Source organism: Ischnura elegans, chromosome 3 (assembly GCF_921293095.1).
Source record: "Ischnura elegans chromosome 3, ioIscEleg1.1, whole genome shotgun sequence".
Classification (NCBI taxonomy): Eukaryota; Metazoa; Arthropoda; class Insecta; order Odonata; family Coenagrionidae; genus Ischnura; species Ischnura elegans.
The window spans coordinates 33,803,131-33,822,277 of NC_060248.1; the positions used below are offsets into that span (position 1 = coordinate 33,803,131).

The 19,147-nt window shown below is 39.8% G+C and overlaps 1 protein-coding gene across 1 annotated transcript in view; it reads right to left on the bottom strand.

Moving 5' to 3' along the window:
• LOC124155160 overlaps nt 1-19,147 on the bottom strand; it is a gene marked incomplete at its 3' end in the record, with an annotated part of 37,945 nt that overhangs the window by 4,427 nt on the left and 14,371 nt on the right. The window contains exon 8 of the mRNA XM_046528876.1: nt 817-895. Coding sequence (XP_046384832.1) covers nt 817-895 — 79 coding nt within the window. The remainder of the gene's footprint in view (nt 1-816; nt 896-19,147) is intronic.

Genomic DNA, 19,147 nt, shown 5'->3' on the forward strand with positions numbered 1-19,147 from the left:
AATACCTTACTGAGCAAATGAACTCCTAATTGCTGCCAACTGACAAATGAAGCCCATAATCCTAAGTTATTAGGACAAAGTAAGTAAGAATACATCCTTTATGGGTATCACATGAACTGATCTGGCATTGTAGTGTTCTCTACAGCGAAATTCTTTCTATTAAATAGGAAAAACTGATAACGGGCAATGATTCAGCCTTAGAGTACATTGGGAGACTTTATGAGCACCAGCATGTATTAATAAGTAATAACGTCGGGAGGAAAGCACCCACTGTTAACTATTACAAGGCAAGGTACCCACGAGTCATCACTTTGTTCAAACTTTACAGTATGATAGAAGAAATATTAAGATATAATTGTCTTCGGTAAAGCGTCCATGAGCTTCAGTCTTGGAGATATTATCGATAGAAAGTCCTTTTAAAATATTCGGGACGCTCTTGCAACCTACGACACAACAATACTGCGATGTAATTGAAGTATTACCCTTTCCACGCCCTTACCCGAGCCTGGTTACTTACGGGTAGAAATCTCCGTCAATATGAATGGCAAATATATTGCGGTATTGCCATATCTCCGGTTGCATATATATAGGCATTTTTCTTGGACTTTCTACTGATAATATCTTAGAAACTAAGGCCCATCGGACGCTTGAACAAAATTTCATTATCTGTCTTAAATTTCTTTTTCTATCACAATACGAAGTTTAAACGAGATCTTGTGACACTTTAATTTTAATTTTAATCATTAATTATTTAATTTAATTACAATATAAATGACATTTGATCCCAATAGAAAAGAAAAAAAGCTATATTCTTACCTTTTGATTGTTGACTGTTAAGCACCCATTGCAGCGTAGATAATTCTGTTGTTGTCGTATTCCCGGAACCTAAAGAGCGCTGAAAACGGAAAAGAATGCGTATTAAAAGCCAGAGAAGTAAAGAAATTCATAGGGATAGCACAGCATAGCATTGTAGTTCTTATGAAATGCATGCGATGCGGACATACTACTTCGGAAAAGATGAATAAAAATATTCTATCACTTTTAAAATCACATTCAGTCTTTAAAGCTGATCGTGGACTAAAAGTAGCAATCTAGTATTGAATAGATTTGATTGATGAGAAGTTTGATTTTTATTCTCTGCTCGCTGGCTCGTATTAATTCAAACAGACAGAGAGTGGAGAGTAAAAAATATTTTAACGGCGTATAAATTCTTGCACGCTCAAAATACGCCGGTTCCTGGGATGTTAAATTCTCTTTGATTGATGAGTCCAGCGAAAACCAGACATAAATCTCCACTGCCAAATTTTCCAGAATCGAGTCAACAATTAAATTTGCTGCCTTCAAAATGATTTCTATCCGATATGAATCTGTCGAAACGTATTATTTTTTTTCGAAAATATCGAGGGGGATTTAAGTTTTGGATTTCCTAAGCACCATAGGAACACATGAACTAGCAGTAGGTATTCTTCATTTAGTAAGAGAGAATTTTTCATAGTTTCAAGCGAGGATTAACATTTTTTGGAAGCCAAAATCCATTCTCAGTGCTTTTCATTAAATTCCTTTTCGCCGATTGAATAAACAGAAGACGAACTAACACTGATGCTCATTTACATGGGCTACATAAATGGAGATGAGAAAGTAGGTAAAAGAAATGTATGTCGCCCTGTCCGTCATATTTTTATGTACCTAACGATTCTTTTCCTGCAATTATCATCAGAGTACCTAGGTAAGTATTACGTTGCTGCATGGCGGTGCTTCATTTTTCTGTTTTAATGAGAAAACTATGATAAAAGAAGCGCTGAGCTATCCTTAAGCATTAGAGACGAAAACACCGGTTAGTGAGGCTTGAAGTATGGCAGTCCTTGCAAAAGCTTATGGCATATGGATGCGCAAAACAGGGGAAAAGTAAGTGAAAAGGGTAAGAATAAGGAACGGAGGGGCGAGAGGAAAACGAGTGAATGGCAGGAAGAGCGCCAGGATGAATTAGCGAAGAAATGCAATTCTGCCCCGTAGGGTAACATTGAACTTGCTAAGGAGCAGATAAATTGTCGACCCTGTCCGCCGAGAAACCATTTTCATTCAAATTATTATAATTTTTCTTCGTCAGTGTTGAATTTGCTGGAAATGAATTACAAAAGAGAAAAATCAAGAAAACAAAATTTATCGTCAAATTCGGTTAACCTGACACATTACGTGACTGGAATATAGCGATAAAAATGTTCGTGACACCCATTGAAGCCGAAAAATCGCACTTTCTTTAATTTAATTAGAGAGTTCGTGATGAGGCCCTCTGAATGGAAAATATTAACTTAGACCACGTCTTCATTAACACGTCGTCGATAAATATCAACAAATTTATCACCTTAAATTTTATTTATTCTATTACGGTTGTTTACTCGAAATTTCCATTAATTTAAAGAATTCGGTAGATGAAAGGATAACATAGATTAAGAAGAAAAAAACATCTCCCCAATTCAGTTAATCTCTCAAAAGTTTAGAGTAATAAAACGCGAAGTGTCCATACACTTTTCATAAGTTGGTGACATCAATTGAGTTATGGTGAACTTGGTCACTCAGATGCACTACTGTATTGAGGGAAGTAAATTGCTCACAATAATGAAAACAGCAACAAACAATAAAAACCATTGCAGTGAAGCTTTCTCGGGTTTCGCACTGGGTCATGTCGTCCATTTCTCCTTCCAACGTTTCGATGGACAATTCGCCCATCGTCATCAGGTATTCAGGAATCCAATGATGGATCCAATGATTCAGGAATCCAATCATTGGATTCCTGAATCCCTGATGACGATGGGCGAGTTGTCCATCGAAACGTTGGAAGGAGAAATGGAGGACCTGACCCGGTGTGAAACCCGAGAAAACTTCACTGCAATTGTTTGCCGGGTGATCACTTCCGAACGTGATTATTTAAATGTGGACTGTAAATTGTTTAAATCAAAGTCGAGCCGGGCCGATGGCATACCACTCACCGCTGCTGTTGTTCCCGTCGGGGGCGCGACATGGCTCCTTCTCCTGGGGTTGCTCATATGCTTGCGAAGTTCACTGGACGACTGCCTATTCACTCCCATTCTCGGAGTGACAAACCAAAAACAAAACCAAAACGAAAACCCGACAATTCGTGGTATCGCCAACAGGTGGCGAGGCTCGACTTTTTCTGGGAAATTCACAACCAAACATTCCCCCGCCCTTGGAACAACGTTTCAAAGCAAAAAAAAACCAAAAGTAATTATCAATTAAATTAATATCGAATAGATAAACAATCATATATTACTTCACCTTTCGAATGTGATCATATAGTCCAACTTTAACTAAACCAACCTCAACTTCGGGTAAGGAGAGGGAAAGACAAAACAAAAAGGAAAGGATTGCTTATTCTTCACTCCAAGGGGGCCATCAAGGAGCCTTAATAGGAATGGGTAGCCCTCGGAAAGGTTCACAAATACGAAACACTAAATTATCAACTACAGAACTAAACCTAACATTACAAAAAAAACAAAACGAAATCCTGACCTCAAACGTTAATTACCCGATAGAGGTAATGGACACAAATCTTTTACTGACCGTCTAAACACTCCCTGCTCGGTTTTAACCTCAGCAACCCTAACCAAGCCATCTGTCCCTAAGAAGCAACGGTTTATTTGGCCAAGTCTCCACCTACATGGGCTACGATTCGGTTCCTTCAATATAACTAAGTCGCCCTCCTTGATATTACCACTTTTTGAGGTCCATTTTCCTCTCCGCTGCAGAGTCATTAAGTACTCATTTTGCCATCGCTTCCAGAATGTCCCTACTACTTGTTGCAGCAAACTCCATCGTCTCCCCAATCCACTATTACCATGCTCCAGTTCTTCAGGAAGTGCGTAAATTGGTTCTTGTAGGAGAAAGTGGCCAGGAGTTAAAGCTTCAGAATCGTTAGGATCCGAACTAACTGGAGTAATAGGCCTTGAGTTTAATACAGCTTCTACCTGTACTAACACCGTGTAAAATTCTTCGTACGTCAGCACTTGACCGCCGAGTGATGCTCCCAAATGCCTTTTCACCGATTTTACCCCGGCTTCCCATAGTCCTCCCATATGAGGACTGCCCGGTGGTATGAATTTCCATGTGATTCCTCTTCCACCCAGATATCGTTCGGCTCTGTCATTGAAGTCAGTTGATGACGTTACTTTCCTCCAAGTCGCCATCCTTCTCTGTGCCCCTACAAAATTAGTACCATTATCACTATGGATTTCTGTCACAGCGCCTCTACGAGCGATAAACCGCTTTAGCGCGGCTAAGAAGCAGTCTGTGCTTAAATCCGAAACAAGCTCTAAATGTATTGCCTTTGTTGCAAAGCAAACGAACAAGCAAATATATCCATTTAATATCTTAGATTTTCGGATTTTAGCCATTTTTAGAGCAAATGGCCCGCCATAGTCAACACCCGATATGCTGAAAGCATTCATTTTTTTCAATCTAGAGGGCGGTAGATTGCCCATAAACTGCTCTTTCGGTTTGGGGTTTGCACGAAAACATTTAATGCAGTGCAATATTCTTCGACGAACAACGTCTCTAGCATTAATGATCCAAAATTTCGACTGGATAAGGCAGTGCAAATGAAGTGACCCAGGGTGTAGGTAGGTCTCATGATAATAATCGATAATCAAAGCCGTTAAATGATGAGAACTTGGAAGCAACATTGGATGCTTCTGGCTGAATGCAATTTTGGCATGCTTCAATCTGCCTCCAACCCTTAAGACACCTTCCTCATCGATGAATGGGTTCAATTTTCTTAAGCGACTTGGCACTTCTTCTTTCCGTAATAAATCTAATTCCTTTTGAAACTCAATTCGCTGCACTAAGATTACCAACCGCACCTCAGCCTGGTCCAACTCTCCAGTAGTGAGATAACCAATAAGTTTCTCGTTAGGGTGCTTACAATTATGAATGAATCGCAGCAAATATGCTGCTATCCTCTTCAGTCGTGAAAATGAGGAAAACATCAACAACCAAGTCAGCGTGTTTTCCTCTAGTGCCGTATGGAGATTAATTGTTCGAGCTTCCACTTCAAGGGCATCACGATCCGTTTGGCGAGATAGGCTGGGAGCCCTCGGCCATGCCTCCGATTGTTCACTTAGCCATAACGGGCCCGTCACCCAACCTGCGTCCTCGATCAATTGACGAGGAAGGGCTCCTCTCGATGCTATGTCACTAGGGTTAGAGTCTGATGGAACATACCGAAATTTGTTCGGAGATAATTTCTCTTGCACCATAGTGACTCTGTTTGCGATAAATGATTTCCAGCGGTGAGGAGATGACTTGATCCACTGAAGAGCAACCATTGAATCACTCCATACGACAACATCAGAAATTACGCAGTGAGGGAGCAATATATCTCTTGCGTAATCAATAAGGTTAGTAGCCAAAACCACACCTAATAATTCTAATCGAGGTAATGATATCCGCTTGATCGGCGCCACCTTAGACTTAGCTATCAGTAATGACGTGGCAACCGTCTGGTCGGAATTCACAATTCGTAAATAAACCACCGCCGCATATCCCCTCTCCGAACTATCCGCAAAGGCGTGCAACTGAAGGTCGATTGCCGAGTCTACTTTCAAGCAACGACGTAATTCAAATTTCGAAATGAGTGGTAACTCATGTCGGAATTGTTTCCATTTGACAACCACTTCTTCGGGAGGAGTGTCATCCCACTCAAGTCCGCAATGCCAAAGGTGCTGGATGAGCCATTTTCCATAAAATGTGACAGGGCTAATAAATCCAAGTGGATCAAATAAGCGAGCCACCTCCGACAATATGGTCCTTTTCGTGATGACACCAAATCCAGCCTCAAACTTATACGAAAATTTATCCTTCCTAGGATTCCATGCCAAACCCAAAATTTCAGCGGCAGGTTGGTTTTCATGCTGAAAAGTAAAACACTCTGGCTTCAGAATGCAAAATTCTGAGGGTACATTCTCTAGCAGTTCCAACTGGTTACTCAACCATTTGCGCAACTCAAATCCTCCACGATCTAAAAGCTTCTTTAATTGGCTCTGCAATACTAATGCTTCGTCAATGGTTCGAACTGAAGAAACTATGTCGTCCATGTAAGTATTTTCTCGGAGTATTCGAGATGCAAGTGGAAATTCTGCGCCTTCATCGCATACCAACTGATGAAGTGTCCGAATTGCCAAGAATGGAGCTGATTTCATTCCATAAGTCACAGTGGTCAAGCAATATTCTTGGAGCTCTTCCTCCGGACTAAATCTCCAAAATATTCGTTGCATATCATAATCGGCCGGGTGTAGCTTAATATTTCTATACATCTGGCGTATATCAGCGATCACCACAACCTCATGCAATCGAAAGCGCATCAAAATTTCGATTAGATCCACTTGTAATTTGGGACCCTTATGCAACACATCATTCAATGATATGCCATTAGTGGTTTTCATAGAACAATCAAAAACCACTCTAAATCGCGATAATTCCGCCTTCGAACGATAAATGCAATGGTGCGGAATGTAATAAGATGTTCTCAATGGGGCACTCGTTGCCACAATCATATGGCCTTGCTCAAAATAATCCTTCATAAATTCGTTATACTTCGAGCGTAAAGCGGAGTTTTTGGTTAATCTGCGTTCTAGCATATAGAACCTTTGCAGCGCGGAACCATGGCTTTGCCCCAATTCAGGGGTAGATGAGATAAAAGGTAAACGAACAACATACTGTTTCAATTCACGAGAAATATTGTTCTTATAATGCTGCTCGCAAGCATCATCTTCTGGACTACACTGATATCTCTTAGGAGGTTCCTCAGACTCCCAAAACTTTCGCAGTAAACCTTCAATATTATCACCAAGTGTTGAGCAGAACACTCGGATTTGATTTGCTTTATTTTCAATTTTTCCCATTAGGCAATGGCCAAAAACAGTTGGCAAAATATCTGGTGTCCCTGGAGGATCAATTATCGGCGCGTTAACTACCACGCGCGCAAACCATTCTGCCCCCAATAATACGTCTATTTCTTCCTCATCGTAATAGCTCGGGTCCGCAAGTTTCAACCCCTTTATATGAGGCCATGATCTATTAAAGACCGATAATTTTGGGCATTGAGCAATATGAGGAACCACCATAGCTTTGACTTCCAATTTCAACGTGCTTTCAGACAAAGGTTTCATTTTCAAACTGACAATTCCAGACGATATCACGGAATTATTATTTCCGAACCCACAAATAGGAGTTCTAATTTTATTGGAATTCAACCGTAGCTTTCGAACGCAAGATTCCGTGATAAAGGTTCCCTGACTTGCAGTGTCAAGCAAGAGTTTAATTACGCGGCCATTGCCATCAATATCCAATACGATCGCCCTGGCAGTCGCAAGCATCACGACAGACCCCAACCGATGAGTGCACGTTTGGAAAGAAGACACCTCTCGAACTGGATTTTCTTTCGTCTCATCTGGGTCTGCGCTCACTAATTGAGGGTTTTGCTGCTTCTGCTCTACCGCAGTAATATCTTTATCTAATTTCGAACATGAACCCTCACGATTGGCAAAACAAATTAATTCATTGTGAGGCAATTTACACTTAGGGCATGGCATTTTGAATTCACAATCTTTTAAATAATGGTCTTGGCTGAAACAAACTAAACAACAGCCTTTAGCCTTAACTAATCTTAGCCGAGATCCCACTGACAATTTCAAAAACTTCCTGCATTTTTCCAAAGAATGCGGCAACGAACAATTTGGGCACGATTTCTGGACCCTTTGTCTATCAGTATTAACAACCATACTAGTAGACTTTCTTAAAGATTGCATTGGCTTATGGGGCCTTTTATTCCGACCAGTATCTGAATGAAACGATGAGGCTGCTTCCAAAATCTTGGCTTCCTCACTTAAAAAATCAAAAAATGTTTGTAGGGAAGGCTCACCAACGTTGAGCGCTACCTTTTCCCACCGCTCCCGTAACACGGAATTGAGTTTGCGGCGCAACATAAAAAGCATTGGGACCGACCAACTTTCGACATTATGCCCCACAGCGCTTAACGCACCAACATACTCAGTAATTAATGTGCAAAATTTGCGAATAGCTTGACCTTCCCGGGTGATCGGGTTGATATCGAACAAAGCCTCCAGATAGGCATTAGTCAACCTGTTTGAGTCCATATAGCGCGCTTTCAAACTCTCCCACGCGACCGAGTAATTCGCCGAGGACACAGGTAAAGACGAAACATACGAATGAGCTTCCCCCTTAAGAATAGATTTGAGATACAAAAATTTCTGCACGTCACTCAAGGACGGGTTTTCATGAACCGCAGATAGGTATACATCATAAAATGACTGCCATTGCATTAAATCGCCATTAAACGCGACTTAATCGAGCTTAGGGAGAGCTACGGTATGAGTTGAATTACTTTCCCCGGTCGCAAGATGGCCATATAGCGTAGCGCTATTACGTCGTTGACCTTAAGTGTGGCTCTATATCTGGGAAATATGTCAGAAGAATTGCCTTAGTATTAAAAAACATAGCCTCGAACTCCTCCGTAGACTTACGCAATTCCTTGTCCTTTTCGACGGGAGGGGACTGTTTCGCGTACAACGAGGCTAATTTCAAAATACCCTCATTGAATTCCTCCAAAAGACTATCCACGTGGTCCGTCATAGCTCGTAATAAATTCCTCTTTTTTACATCACTCGAATTCTTTTCGAAATCTTTAGCGACATTATCAATACGACCCATCTTCGCTAAGAGAGATGCAATACGAAACTCTACATCGTCGATCACTGGCATTTTCAACGTTCCCTAATAAAACCAACCAAAAAAGGGAAAACCAAAAGTATTCTAACACCAACACTGATTCTACAACGACAAATCCGGCCCGAAGGACCATATGATCACTTCCGAACGTGATTATTTAAATGTGGACTGTAAATTGTTTAAATCAAAGTCGAGCCGGGCCGATGGCATACCACTCACCGCTGCTGTTGTTCCCGTCGGGGGCGCGACATGGCTCCTTCTCCTGGGGTTGCTCATATGCTTGCGAAGTTCACTGGACGACTGCCTATTCACTCCCATTCTCGGAGTGACAAACCAAAAACAAAACCAAAACGAAAACTCGACAATTCGTGGTATCGCCAACAGGTGGCGAGGCTCGACTTTTTCTGGGAAATTCACAACCAAACACCGGGAAAAAACCAAAAATTAAATAAATACCATGACCCATGAAACGCATAAAAACACTGTCTGAATAGCTGAGATCCGTTGAAACGCTCGGCATGAGCTCGTGACGCCATTAAGTTATCTACAAAATGGTTTAGGAGATGGATTTTTTAAAAATAGCCCGGTAATAATAAATAGATTGAAAAATGAAGCAAAAAATGAACCTGTAAATATTAAAACTCCAAAATAATGAACACTGAAATGATATTGGTATAAGGGCCATTTGCACATCTATATCTTGATACTACCCCCCGCCACTAGAAATCTTTTTGAGCTAAAGACGCTGCGGGAAGAAATTCGAAAATAACCGAGAGAGGCAAGGGGGGGGGGAAACAAGCCACAACAGTAAACTCTCCTACTCCGGCAAAATACAATTGGTACTCTGCTACTCGCAAAAGCGATAATAAAAGACGTTCTATCAAGATAAAACGATTAGGAGAAGAGGGGATACGGCTATGAAGCATGGGGGTGGAGGGTGGAGGAGGAGGTAAAACTATATCGGTAAGGGGGAGCGCACAAGAGAAAAAGTGCGCACCGCTCTATTTTTCATTTCATTCTTTCCATGGTTCGAAAGATAAGCGCGAGGGGAAACAGTGAGAGAACTGCATTTCTGAAATTACTTTCTCGAGCATCCCTCTTTGATTATCCATCTCAACTTATTGATTTTTTAAACACCCCTACAGCCAACCCACCGCATCCATTTCCCTGTACTAACAGAACCTAACATTCAATGCTACTTGCTGTATTACCCTATCTTCAAACCAACAATTTTTTCCATATCTCTCCTATTCATCCCTCAATTCGTACCTCTTGGAAAACCACAAATCGGAGCAAAGCATTACCTATCTTTCTCGAAAATAGAGTAGTGATGCAAACGTCATTAGCGGCTTTGTTTCTTTTCTTGAAAAGTTCGCAGATAAAAATGTTAACTTCATACATACTTCGTTGTATCCTAGTGGGTAGATGGGTTGGATTCTGGCATAGAGGTCCCGTGTTCATATCCCGGGTGAAGTCTCAGAGCACCTCCAAACAAGATCAAGTGCAAGCAGCTGGCCCCCTACCCTGAACGTGCGACATTCATATGCCCTTGGCTTAATCTTGGGTGAGCTATATCCTCACCTATCCGACTTTCCAATCAACCTTCTAGTTGAATTACTGATTGAGTGAGAGAGTGAACGCCTCACCTACCTCTCTTACCTCTATAAAATGTATAGAGTCGAATTCTCTTATGTTGTCAACACGCTTGCTTGAAGAGAGTTAAAGAGGATGGTGTACTCAATAAACTTCGCTTTACTTTATCGACTATCCTTGTCGGTGGAGTAAAGAGAAACCCGCCACCGGCACTAGTTTTCACTTAACGAAATGTGCCAATGGGACTACTTAATGCCCCATCCGACCGGTGGACTGCTATTCTTGAAGTGCTATCCATTAACCCTTTCAAGATCGAACTAACTTTCCAACTGATTTTTATTTTTTTGCATGTCTCGTCTCCAATCTAAACTTTAAAGTTCCATGCAGACCCACTCGAACGCATTCGCTCCTCCATGTGCCCATTCCCAGATTGTCACTAACCAAACGTTCCATCCTCTCCCGCCTCTCTTCCCTCATAAATTCCCTTCAAGATCACATTGACCCGTTCTCCATTCCAAACCACTCCTTTACAAACCGCGCTCTTTCCTACCTTAATGTAAGCTCTTAAGGTCAAAGAGCTTCTTACTTCAATGTATTGTTATTTATTTAAATTAATTATGTTTGATTGTGTTTGTGCTTTTATGTTTGTTATACTGTGCCACTATAAAATGGTAAACTATGCTGTATGTGGACAATTTGATAAATAAATAAATGTCCTATTTATTTTACAACTAATTAAGAGAGTATTACAAGAAAATAGAGATGGCACTTTTCCACAGGTTTTCTTTTAATACCCACAGGATGTCATTCCACAACATTTCGCCTGCTTCTGTTGCTTTAATTAAGAGATATGAAAGAAAGCCCGAGCAAAAATTTTTAATGCGTTTTTACGCATGTTCCCAAGTGGGGAAACTCCACCACATTTAGCTATTGCTTGAAAAATAAATATACAATTGACTAAAAAACTAAGTTTTACAACGTAATATATATTGATATTTTGAATAAATGAGCATTTTTTACTGGAGATGCGAGTGTAGGGAAAAATATCGAATAAACCGCCAACTCACTGCGGTGGTGATGGAAATAACCAAATTTGAAAAGGCATAATTAACGACCAATGTATACACAAGTCATGAGATTCACTTAAAAAATATTTCCATACTATGTTTACACAAAAAAAGCAATAAAGTAATCACAGATACGAAATGTATTTTTCACGAATTTTTATAAGTCTATTCCCAAATGGTAACATTGTACTCTAAACGGTTAGGCACTCAAGCGGGGATCTGGCAGTATCTAAACATTCCCTGCCCCTGTCGGGATCTGAACCCGGGCCCTCATGATGGGAGGCCAATTCCCCACAATAACCCGATCCCCAAGAAAAAAATTTTAGATTTCCTATGGATGAGACGTTTTCTCTCCTGTATTCACAAAACAAAATCTGTAGCTTGAGTGGAGCATACAATATTCCACGAGAATCCACTCTTTTCGTTCTACTCCCTCTGATCTGGCTGCTGATCTACGGAATTTAGATGCAAGTGAAAGTGCTGCTTTTTCACAGGATAGAAGCTTGAGATTGCCTTGGATGTTAGAGAAAACGCTGGAAAATCCGAAGCTAAGGCGGTGGAATTTCGCGAAGGATCGACTTACAAGCCAGCTCCTCACATTCAATTGGGTAACAGGGATGCCATCACTCTCTCCAACTCGCATCATTTATTTTGTATCTCGTCAATACAATCCTCCAACGCTTCGGCTGAATATTTCAGGCACGTTGCCAAACTGATTTTTCTCAGAAGGTGATGGATTTATTTATTCTTCACCTGCCTCTCTCACCTCCATAAAATATTTAAAGTCAAATCCTCTTACGTTTTCAATACGCATGCTTGGAGAGAGTTGGAGAGGATCATGTACTCAATAAACTTCGCTTTATATCAGTGCCATTCCGAAGACGATATCCGAGCAAGTTTTGCTGCAGTTTGAAATCAATCATGCCCTTTTCTTCGAGAAACATATACGACCTCCGATCATCGCTAGGGGATATAAGATGGCTTCCTTTTAAAAACATTTGAACAGTTATCTGACGAATCCATGGAAGTTTTATATACTTTTCTAGGGTTGAAAATGCACAACGAATAAATCAAGTAAGTTGATATATTGCTTAACGCTTTGATTTTTGCGTTCAGCGTTTGCCTTTTACGAGTAGAGAAAAATTAAATAAAAAAAAAAGACACACTTCCAAAAAGAGCAAGTTTGCGTTTTGGGTATAGAGAAAAATCAAATTCGAAAAAGACACTTCCATAAAGAAGACTATTTTTTAGAAAATAAAAGCGATGTTAGACGTTTGGAATTTTGTTTTGCACAGTTAATTTGATGAATTCCTACAAAAATTCTTAGGTTAATTTTGCGTTGCATTAGATGCATTGAATAATTACGTCTGCTACGCTTGAATGCATTTGTACGTGTACTGTACCTACGTGTGCGAGTATTTTCGAGTATTTAATACATATTTAAAAAAGATTGCCGCTGAAAAACTGAAGAACACTAACCAAGAGGTGAGTTATCCTCTCCACCAACCATAGAGGAGACCACTCAGAGAGGCATTAAATCAGAGAACAGATGGAGAAAAAGTGGGTCAAGGTGGAATTTATAAAGACGGAGAAAAAAAGTTACCCACCACTTTCGACGTGTTGATGGTAGGAAGATCATTTGCTGAACTTATCTTCGGCAAATCAGGACGCAGTATAACGCGAAAAATGGATAATTAAATATGAATCTTAATTTTAACCGATTATTTATACAGTTTCTTTGTCTTTATGCGGTAAACAGACTTTTATCCTTTGACATTGAAAAGGATGAGCACTTATTGTCTTAATTTCACTAAGTCTCAAAGTTAGTAACATTTATGAGATAAACTAGGAATATCGTATGGAATATTGCTTGGAAAATAAGAAAAATATGGTGCGCATTGACTATTCATAGCGATAATATTGGAAAGTTCGTAAAAAAGAAATTCAACTGAAATTAATGTTCTCTGTAAGTACGAAACTCCTATTTATGCAAAGGTAAGTATGCGGCTAGAAGAAAGGAAGACAACTTCAGCTGAAAAACACGTCGACAATCCATCAAGGCCATGCCTTTCACCGCCCGACTAGTCTGCGGAGTTGCTAAGCAGCAAGAAGAGAAGTCTTTAGGCACATAAGGCATAACGACGGCATTCGTCACACGGGGATGCGAAAAATGTAAGGAGGCGGCGCGGCAGCAGAAATTGAATTTCAGCCTACTTCCGAGATTAATTGCGAGCATTTGTTTGCCCCGCCGGGGAAACTGCACCACGTGGATAACCTAATGGGCTCATTAAGTCTGGAGTCGGGTTCGAGGAGAGGATGATACCACCGCTCTTTTTTTCCCCCTTTTTAAAGACTCAGCCCAATTCCTGATCCTTTCTCCGAGGGTATGCTCCTTTTTCTTCAGGGTATCTCTTTCCCTTCGCGAGAACCCAGTCTCGCCCAATTGCCAGTCTAGCCAGATTAAAAAAATGGAATTCCGAGTCGCATTGGAATATTTAAGGAAACAAGTCACCAGATGCTATATGCATTTGGATTATGTTCCTCTATGGTAGCGAGGCTTGGACGTTCACAGCAGCAGAGAGGTAAAGGGAGGAAGCATTCGAAATGTGGTGCCACAGAAGAATGATGAAGATAAAATGGATTGGCCGAGTAGGTGACGATTAAGTACTAAGAAGAGTGGAAGGAAAGAGAAGCCATCTAAAAAACAATTACAAAGTCGGGACAACTTAAAGGATCATATTATGAGGAACGATGGCATGATGAAAATAATCGTAGGAGGACAGATGAAAGGGAAGAAGGGAAAGGGACGGCCACGAATGTGTTGCGTCGGACAGGTTATATAGAATGTAAAAGAGAAGAAATTATTGACATTGAAAAGACTAGCGAATAGGAGAGTGAAATTGAGAGCTGCATAAAATAAATCCTGGTATTGTTGACTAATGATGATGATGATTGAAAATTTTCTTCTCAAATCGCATTCTTAGCCTATCCTTACCCACTGTCCTTCTCTCAGCCGTTCATATCATTCAAAGGGCATATGGTTCCATGCATGCGCAGCTTTTACGCCGCGAGGATGCGAACCTTATGGGACGCTACGAGAGCTGTTACTCTTCAAATCGGACTTGAAACTAGAGTCGGTTAATGTAAAGAAAGCTATTTTGTTTTACTGAGCCACCGACTAGTATTAAAATGGTAAAATTCAACATCACATACTATAAGTCTGATGGGTCTCATAGGCAAACTATGGCAATAACGTATTTTGGGAGGTTATTTCGAAACTAAATTTCCATTGAATCAAATACTCACGTAGAAGGTGAGGTGTCAAGATCAACTATTTCTATTTCCCTCAATGACAACGAGGCTGGGATTTTACTGTTGGCATCAGATTTTTATTTCTACGTAATCACCTTGTTTCTATAATACCTACCTGAGAATAGTCAGCCCATCTCTTTCATTATTAATTTGGAGAAGTAGCTCCTTAAATACGGTTTTTAGCACATTGGTCAATGCAAATCCGTTGCAAAATCATGCAGAACACTTTTCTCTTGGTGTCTCTCAAATTAACTCTGACAAAAATGTAGGCTTATTAACAGGTGATAGGATTTGAAAAGTATCCAATCACTGACAAATGAGGACGGAATTTCAATAGCAAATACAGCGGTACAATATAGCCTCTACAATGTCAGATGTGATCATAATATATAGGATTTACCCCTTAAAAGAATCTAAATTAATTTTTTAAGGGTTTTCAGGCAGTCAAGTGAAGGAAAATTGTTGTACGAACGTATTGTTACAACCTAGAAGGAAATTTGCGAACCGGATTTCAGTTTTATCATGCTTAAAATTTCCACATCTCGATAATTACGATGTGATTCCTCAGGATACGTGACATAAACTAAAGTTACGACCTGCAGATATAATATGATGGTAAACGACAATGGTACATATTTATTCATAATAGTATTATACCGATTAAAGTAAGCTCCCATGAAGTACTAAAGAAGTAATCTGGGAACCTCCCTTTCCTTCCAGCACTGTAGGATGCACACGTTAGCCTCCCTCTTCAATTCACAGTAGGAAAGGAATGGTACATAATACTTGAAAAAATCACACAGTGGAATACTTCGAAAACGTGATCAAAATTAAATTTGCGTTTAAGTAAAGGAAAGGATCATATCCACTAGCTTTTACTTGCTAAGAGAAAGTAGGCAAGCGTCCAAACCGAGAAGCTAAGCGTTCATGAAGATATCACGCCTCGATTCAAAACGGCGGAATGAGACGTGAATATTCATAGGAAGAAATTTCCCCGTGGTTTTATTCGTTCCCATAAGATTACCGCTGCACGCAATCCTTTTGTACTTCGCGATGATCGATCCTGAGTTACTCTTTATTCGCCGGTTTGAGTTTCAAAGGAATATCACCTCCGAGTGCTTTTATCGTGAAATACGTATCTTACAATTACAACCACAATTTGCCAAAGTGAATCCGTTTACAAAAATGAATACGCGAAACAAAAGCGAGCGGTCGCAGTTGAACATAAATATTATCAAGGAGTTAAATGCCCATCACCTTTCTTTTCCTCGCTTAATCATTCCATTCAGAGGTATTTTGCATAATCATTTCACGCCTTTGTACGAGTACCACAGCCTGCTTCCGTTTGTTCAAGGAATTTATCATTATTCATGAGAATTCCCAGGCTATTTTTAAAGAAGAAGTGCTGTTACATGGGTAGATACGCTATTTGAGTCCAGCTACGTAACCAACCAGCACGCATTAACATCCGCATATAGAACTCCATTTAAGCTTAGCGAACCTCTTTACAAGTAGTTAATGTATGGATGGATTACTTGATTTCTATGCGTCTTATTATACCCAGTATGCAGGTAAAATCTTATTTTTCTACAAAATTTGGTTGAGATTCTCCAACTTGGCTAATTAGGATTATTTCAAGTCAAATGATTCTCATGCTGTAAAATTAATCTTTGGTACATAATTTCATGTTATAATAATATATTTGATAACCTTTATGTGGTACCGAAGAAACAAAAAATTCTCAAACGATTATGCCCTGATGAATTTGAATGACTCTTTTCTGACACCAAAACTTCGACAGGAATCCAGTTTGTAACACTGTGCAAACCTAAATAAAATTCCTTACAAATGGTATCCCCACATATTTACCTCGTTTACCTTAAAAACGGCTTTGACAATGGCTAGAAGAATAACTAAATACTTTTAATTTTGTACGCAAATTAATATTAAGTAATATTATATTCATGGAAAACAATGAAAATAAGGAACATATTTCTATTTGAAGAAGATGTTGGCTTAAAATTAACCTAATGGAAATCAGAAAGACATCAACTTTGAAGAAAAATTTTAGGCAATCTCGGCGGATAGATGGAATAAATATTTCTCGAATACAATCCTGGATCATGGTCCGTATGGTGACCAATGCTTCGTCAGAATACCTCCTTTTCTGGAAAAATTCAAAACCGCACATAGTTACTTCCGTGTCCGTTTTACTTAACGATATCCTGTTACAGCAATTAGGATTTAGCACTTTCCCCCACGTTTTCCTTCGGCTTTATTAACAGTTGACGGCTCATACGGAGAGGGTATGGAAGGGGTACAAACGCAAGCATAGAGGAAGGAAGGCTTAATAAGCAACGGCAAACGGATGAATAATTTTCGAGTCTGCGTAACAGGTTGTCCGCGAGTATTTTCTCGCTTGAGGTGAGACGTTAGGTCGGGAAGCTTTGAGAGAGAGAGACTCGCGAGAGGAGAATCACAAGAGGAATAAGTGTGAAGGTGGTACACTCAGCTACTCATTCATAATCCAGAGCGAAGAAAGGCTGCTTAGGGTTGAAAGGGTAAGTGGGATGGAATTCATTCCGCTGGCTTTAAAAACCCGCACTAACTGAGGAAGAAGGAAGAAAAGGTACAAATGTACAAAGATGCATAGGGAAGGGAAACCAATAAGGGCCTAATGCCTGAGGTTTCTCTGAGAAAAGAGGTATATTTTTTTATAAAAGTTGAAAATATCATCCTGTAAGTGCCACTCTTATCCACTTACGGTAAAAATATCGAGTTTCCATCATTAACTAACTTCTCCGATTCGCAGGTTAATTTTCACAGTTGAGGAATCAGCTCAGAGAATACGAGTATATAAGTATTTTGAGCTGGGAGCATAATACTAACCTTGAGCCAACCTGCACAATACGGAGAATATCCGATTTTTTCTAGTAGGAAATGAACTCACGACTCATCCGTTTGTTGGCAAGGAATCGAGACTCCAAGCAACAATTTTCATGTCAAAAATTATGAGAGTTGCATTAAAAAGTTAACATTTTTATGCAGGTTATAACGGAGGTACTAGTTATAACGTGCGTAAGGTGACATTAATGGTAAGCAATATAATGTTGATCGTAGCTAAAGCATGAACGTCCCTTTGAAAAGTAACGAGAGAAATATGCGCCGATATAATTAAAATTATAACTAAATCGTTACCAGAATAATATTTTATTTATTATTAAATAATAAGATGCTGGAACTGTAGTAAAATCACTTTATCTATTTGAATATTACCAACTATAGGCTTAAAAAATAAATAAATAAAAATATAAGATCCTAAGTTACTCCTGTTATGGCAGAACTATTTAAAGTTATCATTAAAAATGAAGAAAAAATGTTTTTTCTTATTCATAATTAGCGTTGGATGAAGTAAAATTATCAACTAAAAAAATAAATTTGAATTCCAAAGTAAAAACCGCAAATAAAGTTGTTTTATTTTGGTCCTACTAAACCCGAATGCATTCTGACGATGAAGGTAAAATTTTATTGAACCAAATGCACGTAAAGTACATTTGTTCTCGAAGACGCGACCGAACCTCCTCAAGGAAACCCCTGAGTAGCATTCTCGAGAGACAGGAGAAAGAGTAGAGGGCTTAATTCCTCACACGATTCAAAAGCGGCGCACGGAAGCAGATGGAAGCGAGGATCGCCTTTAATTGCTCCTCACGTTAACTAAACCCTTGAATTCCTTATCTACTCCCCCTCCCCTCGGTTAGTGTTTGCGGTGCGCTCGCTAAATAGTCGCAAAAGGCTTCAAAGATGGGATTCCGCGAGATTGGAGAGAAGCAAAAAGGGGTGTCGACGCCTGTCCCTCCTCCTCCTCTTATTCCCGATCCTAAGTCTTCCTTAGCCGCCTTCTCCACACCCGACCATTGAATACGCAAATATGCTTCCCGCCTCTCCATTATGACGAGCGCCCGAAAAGGTTCTCCCGGCTGATAATTGAATGCGTGCCGGAATCTGGATCGGATGAGACAGCTCCGTCGATCTATTGAGGACAAAACGATGGAAGGTGTCTTTCCTGGTGTTATAAAGCTAAGTAGGTGGCGGCAATCTTTAGCAAAGTAAGCAGGTTTTGGTGGAGTTGAGTACATTGTATAGCATGCAGAATGCCGATAAAATATATATCATTACGTTTATTAGTTATGATTTATCAGTAATTACTACTGCAGTAGAAATTAATCGATTCGGCTTTCTCTAGGTAAAAATTCATACCGAATAAAGACGTATAGCCTCACAAAATGTTCGCAGATTTTTTGTTCGGCGCCTTGAAGGTGTTTATTATTACGCAAATGTTTTTGCCATTTTAGACTCATCCATCCCCTACTTGAAAGCAAAAAAGCTTTTTTTTCCGAAATATTCCCCCCCCCCCT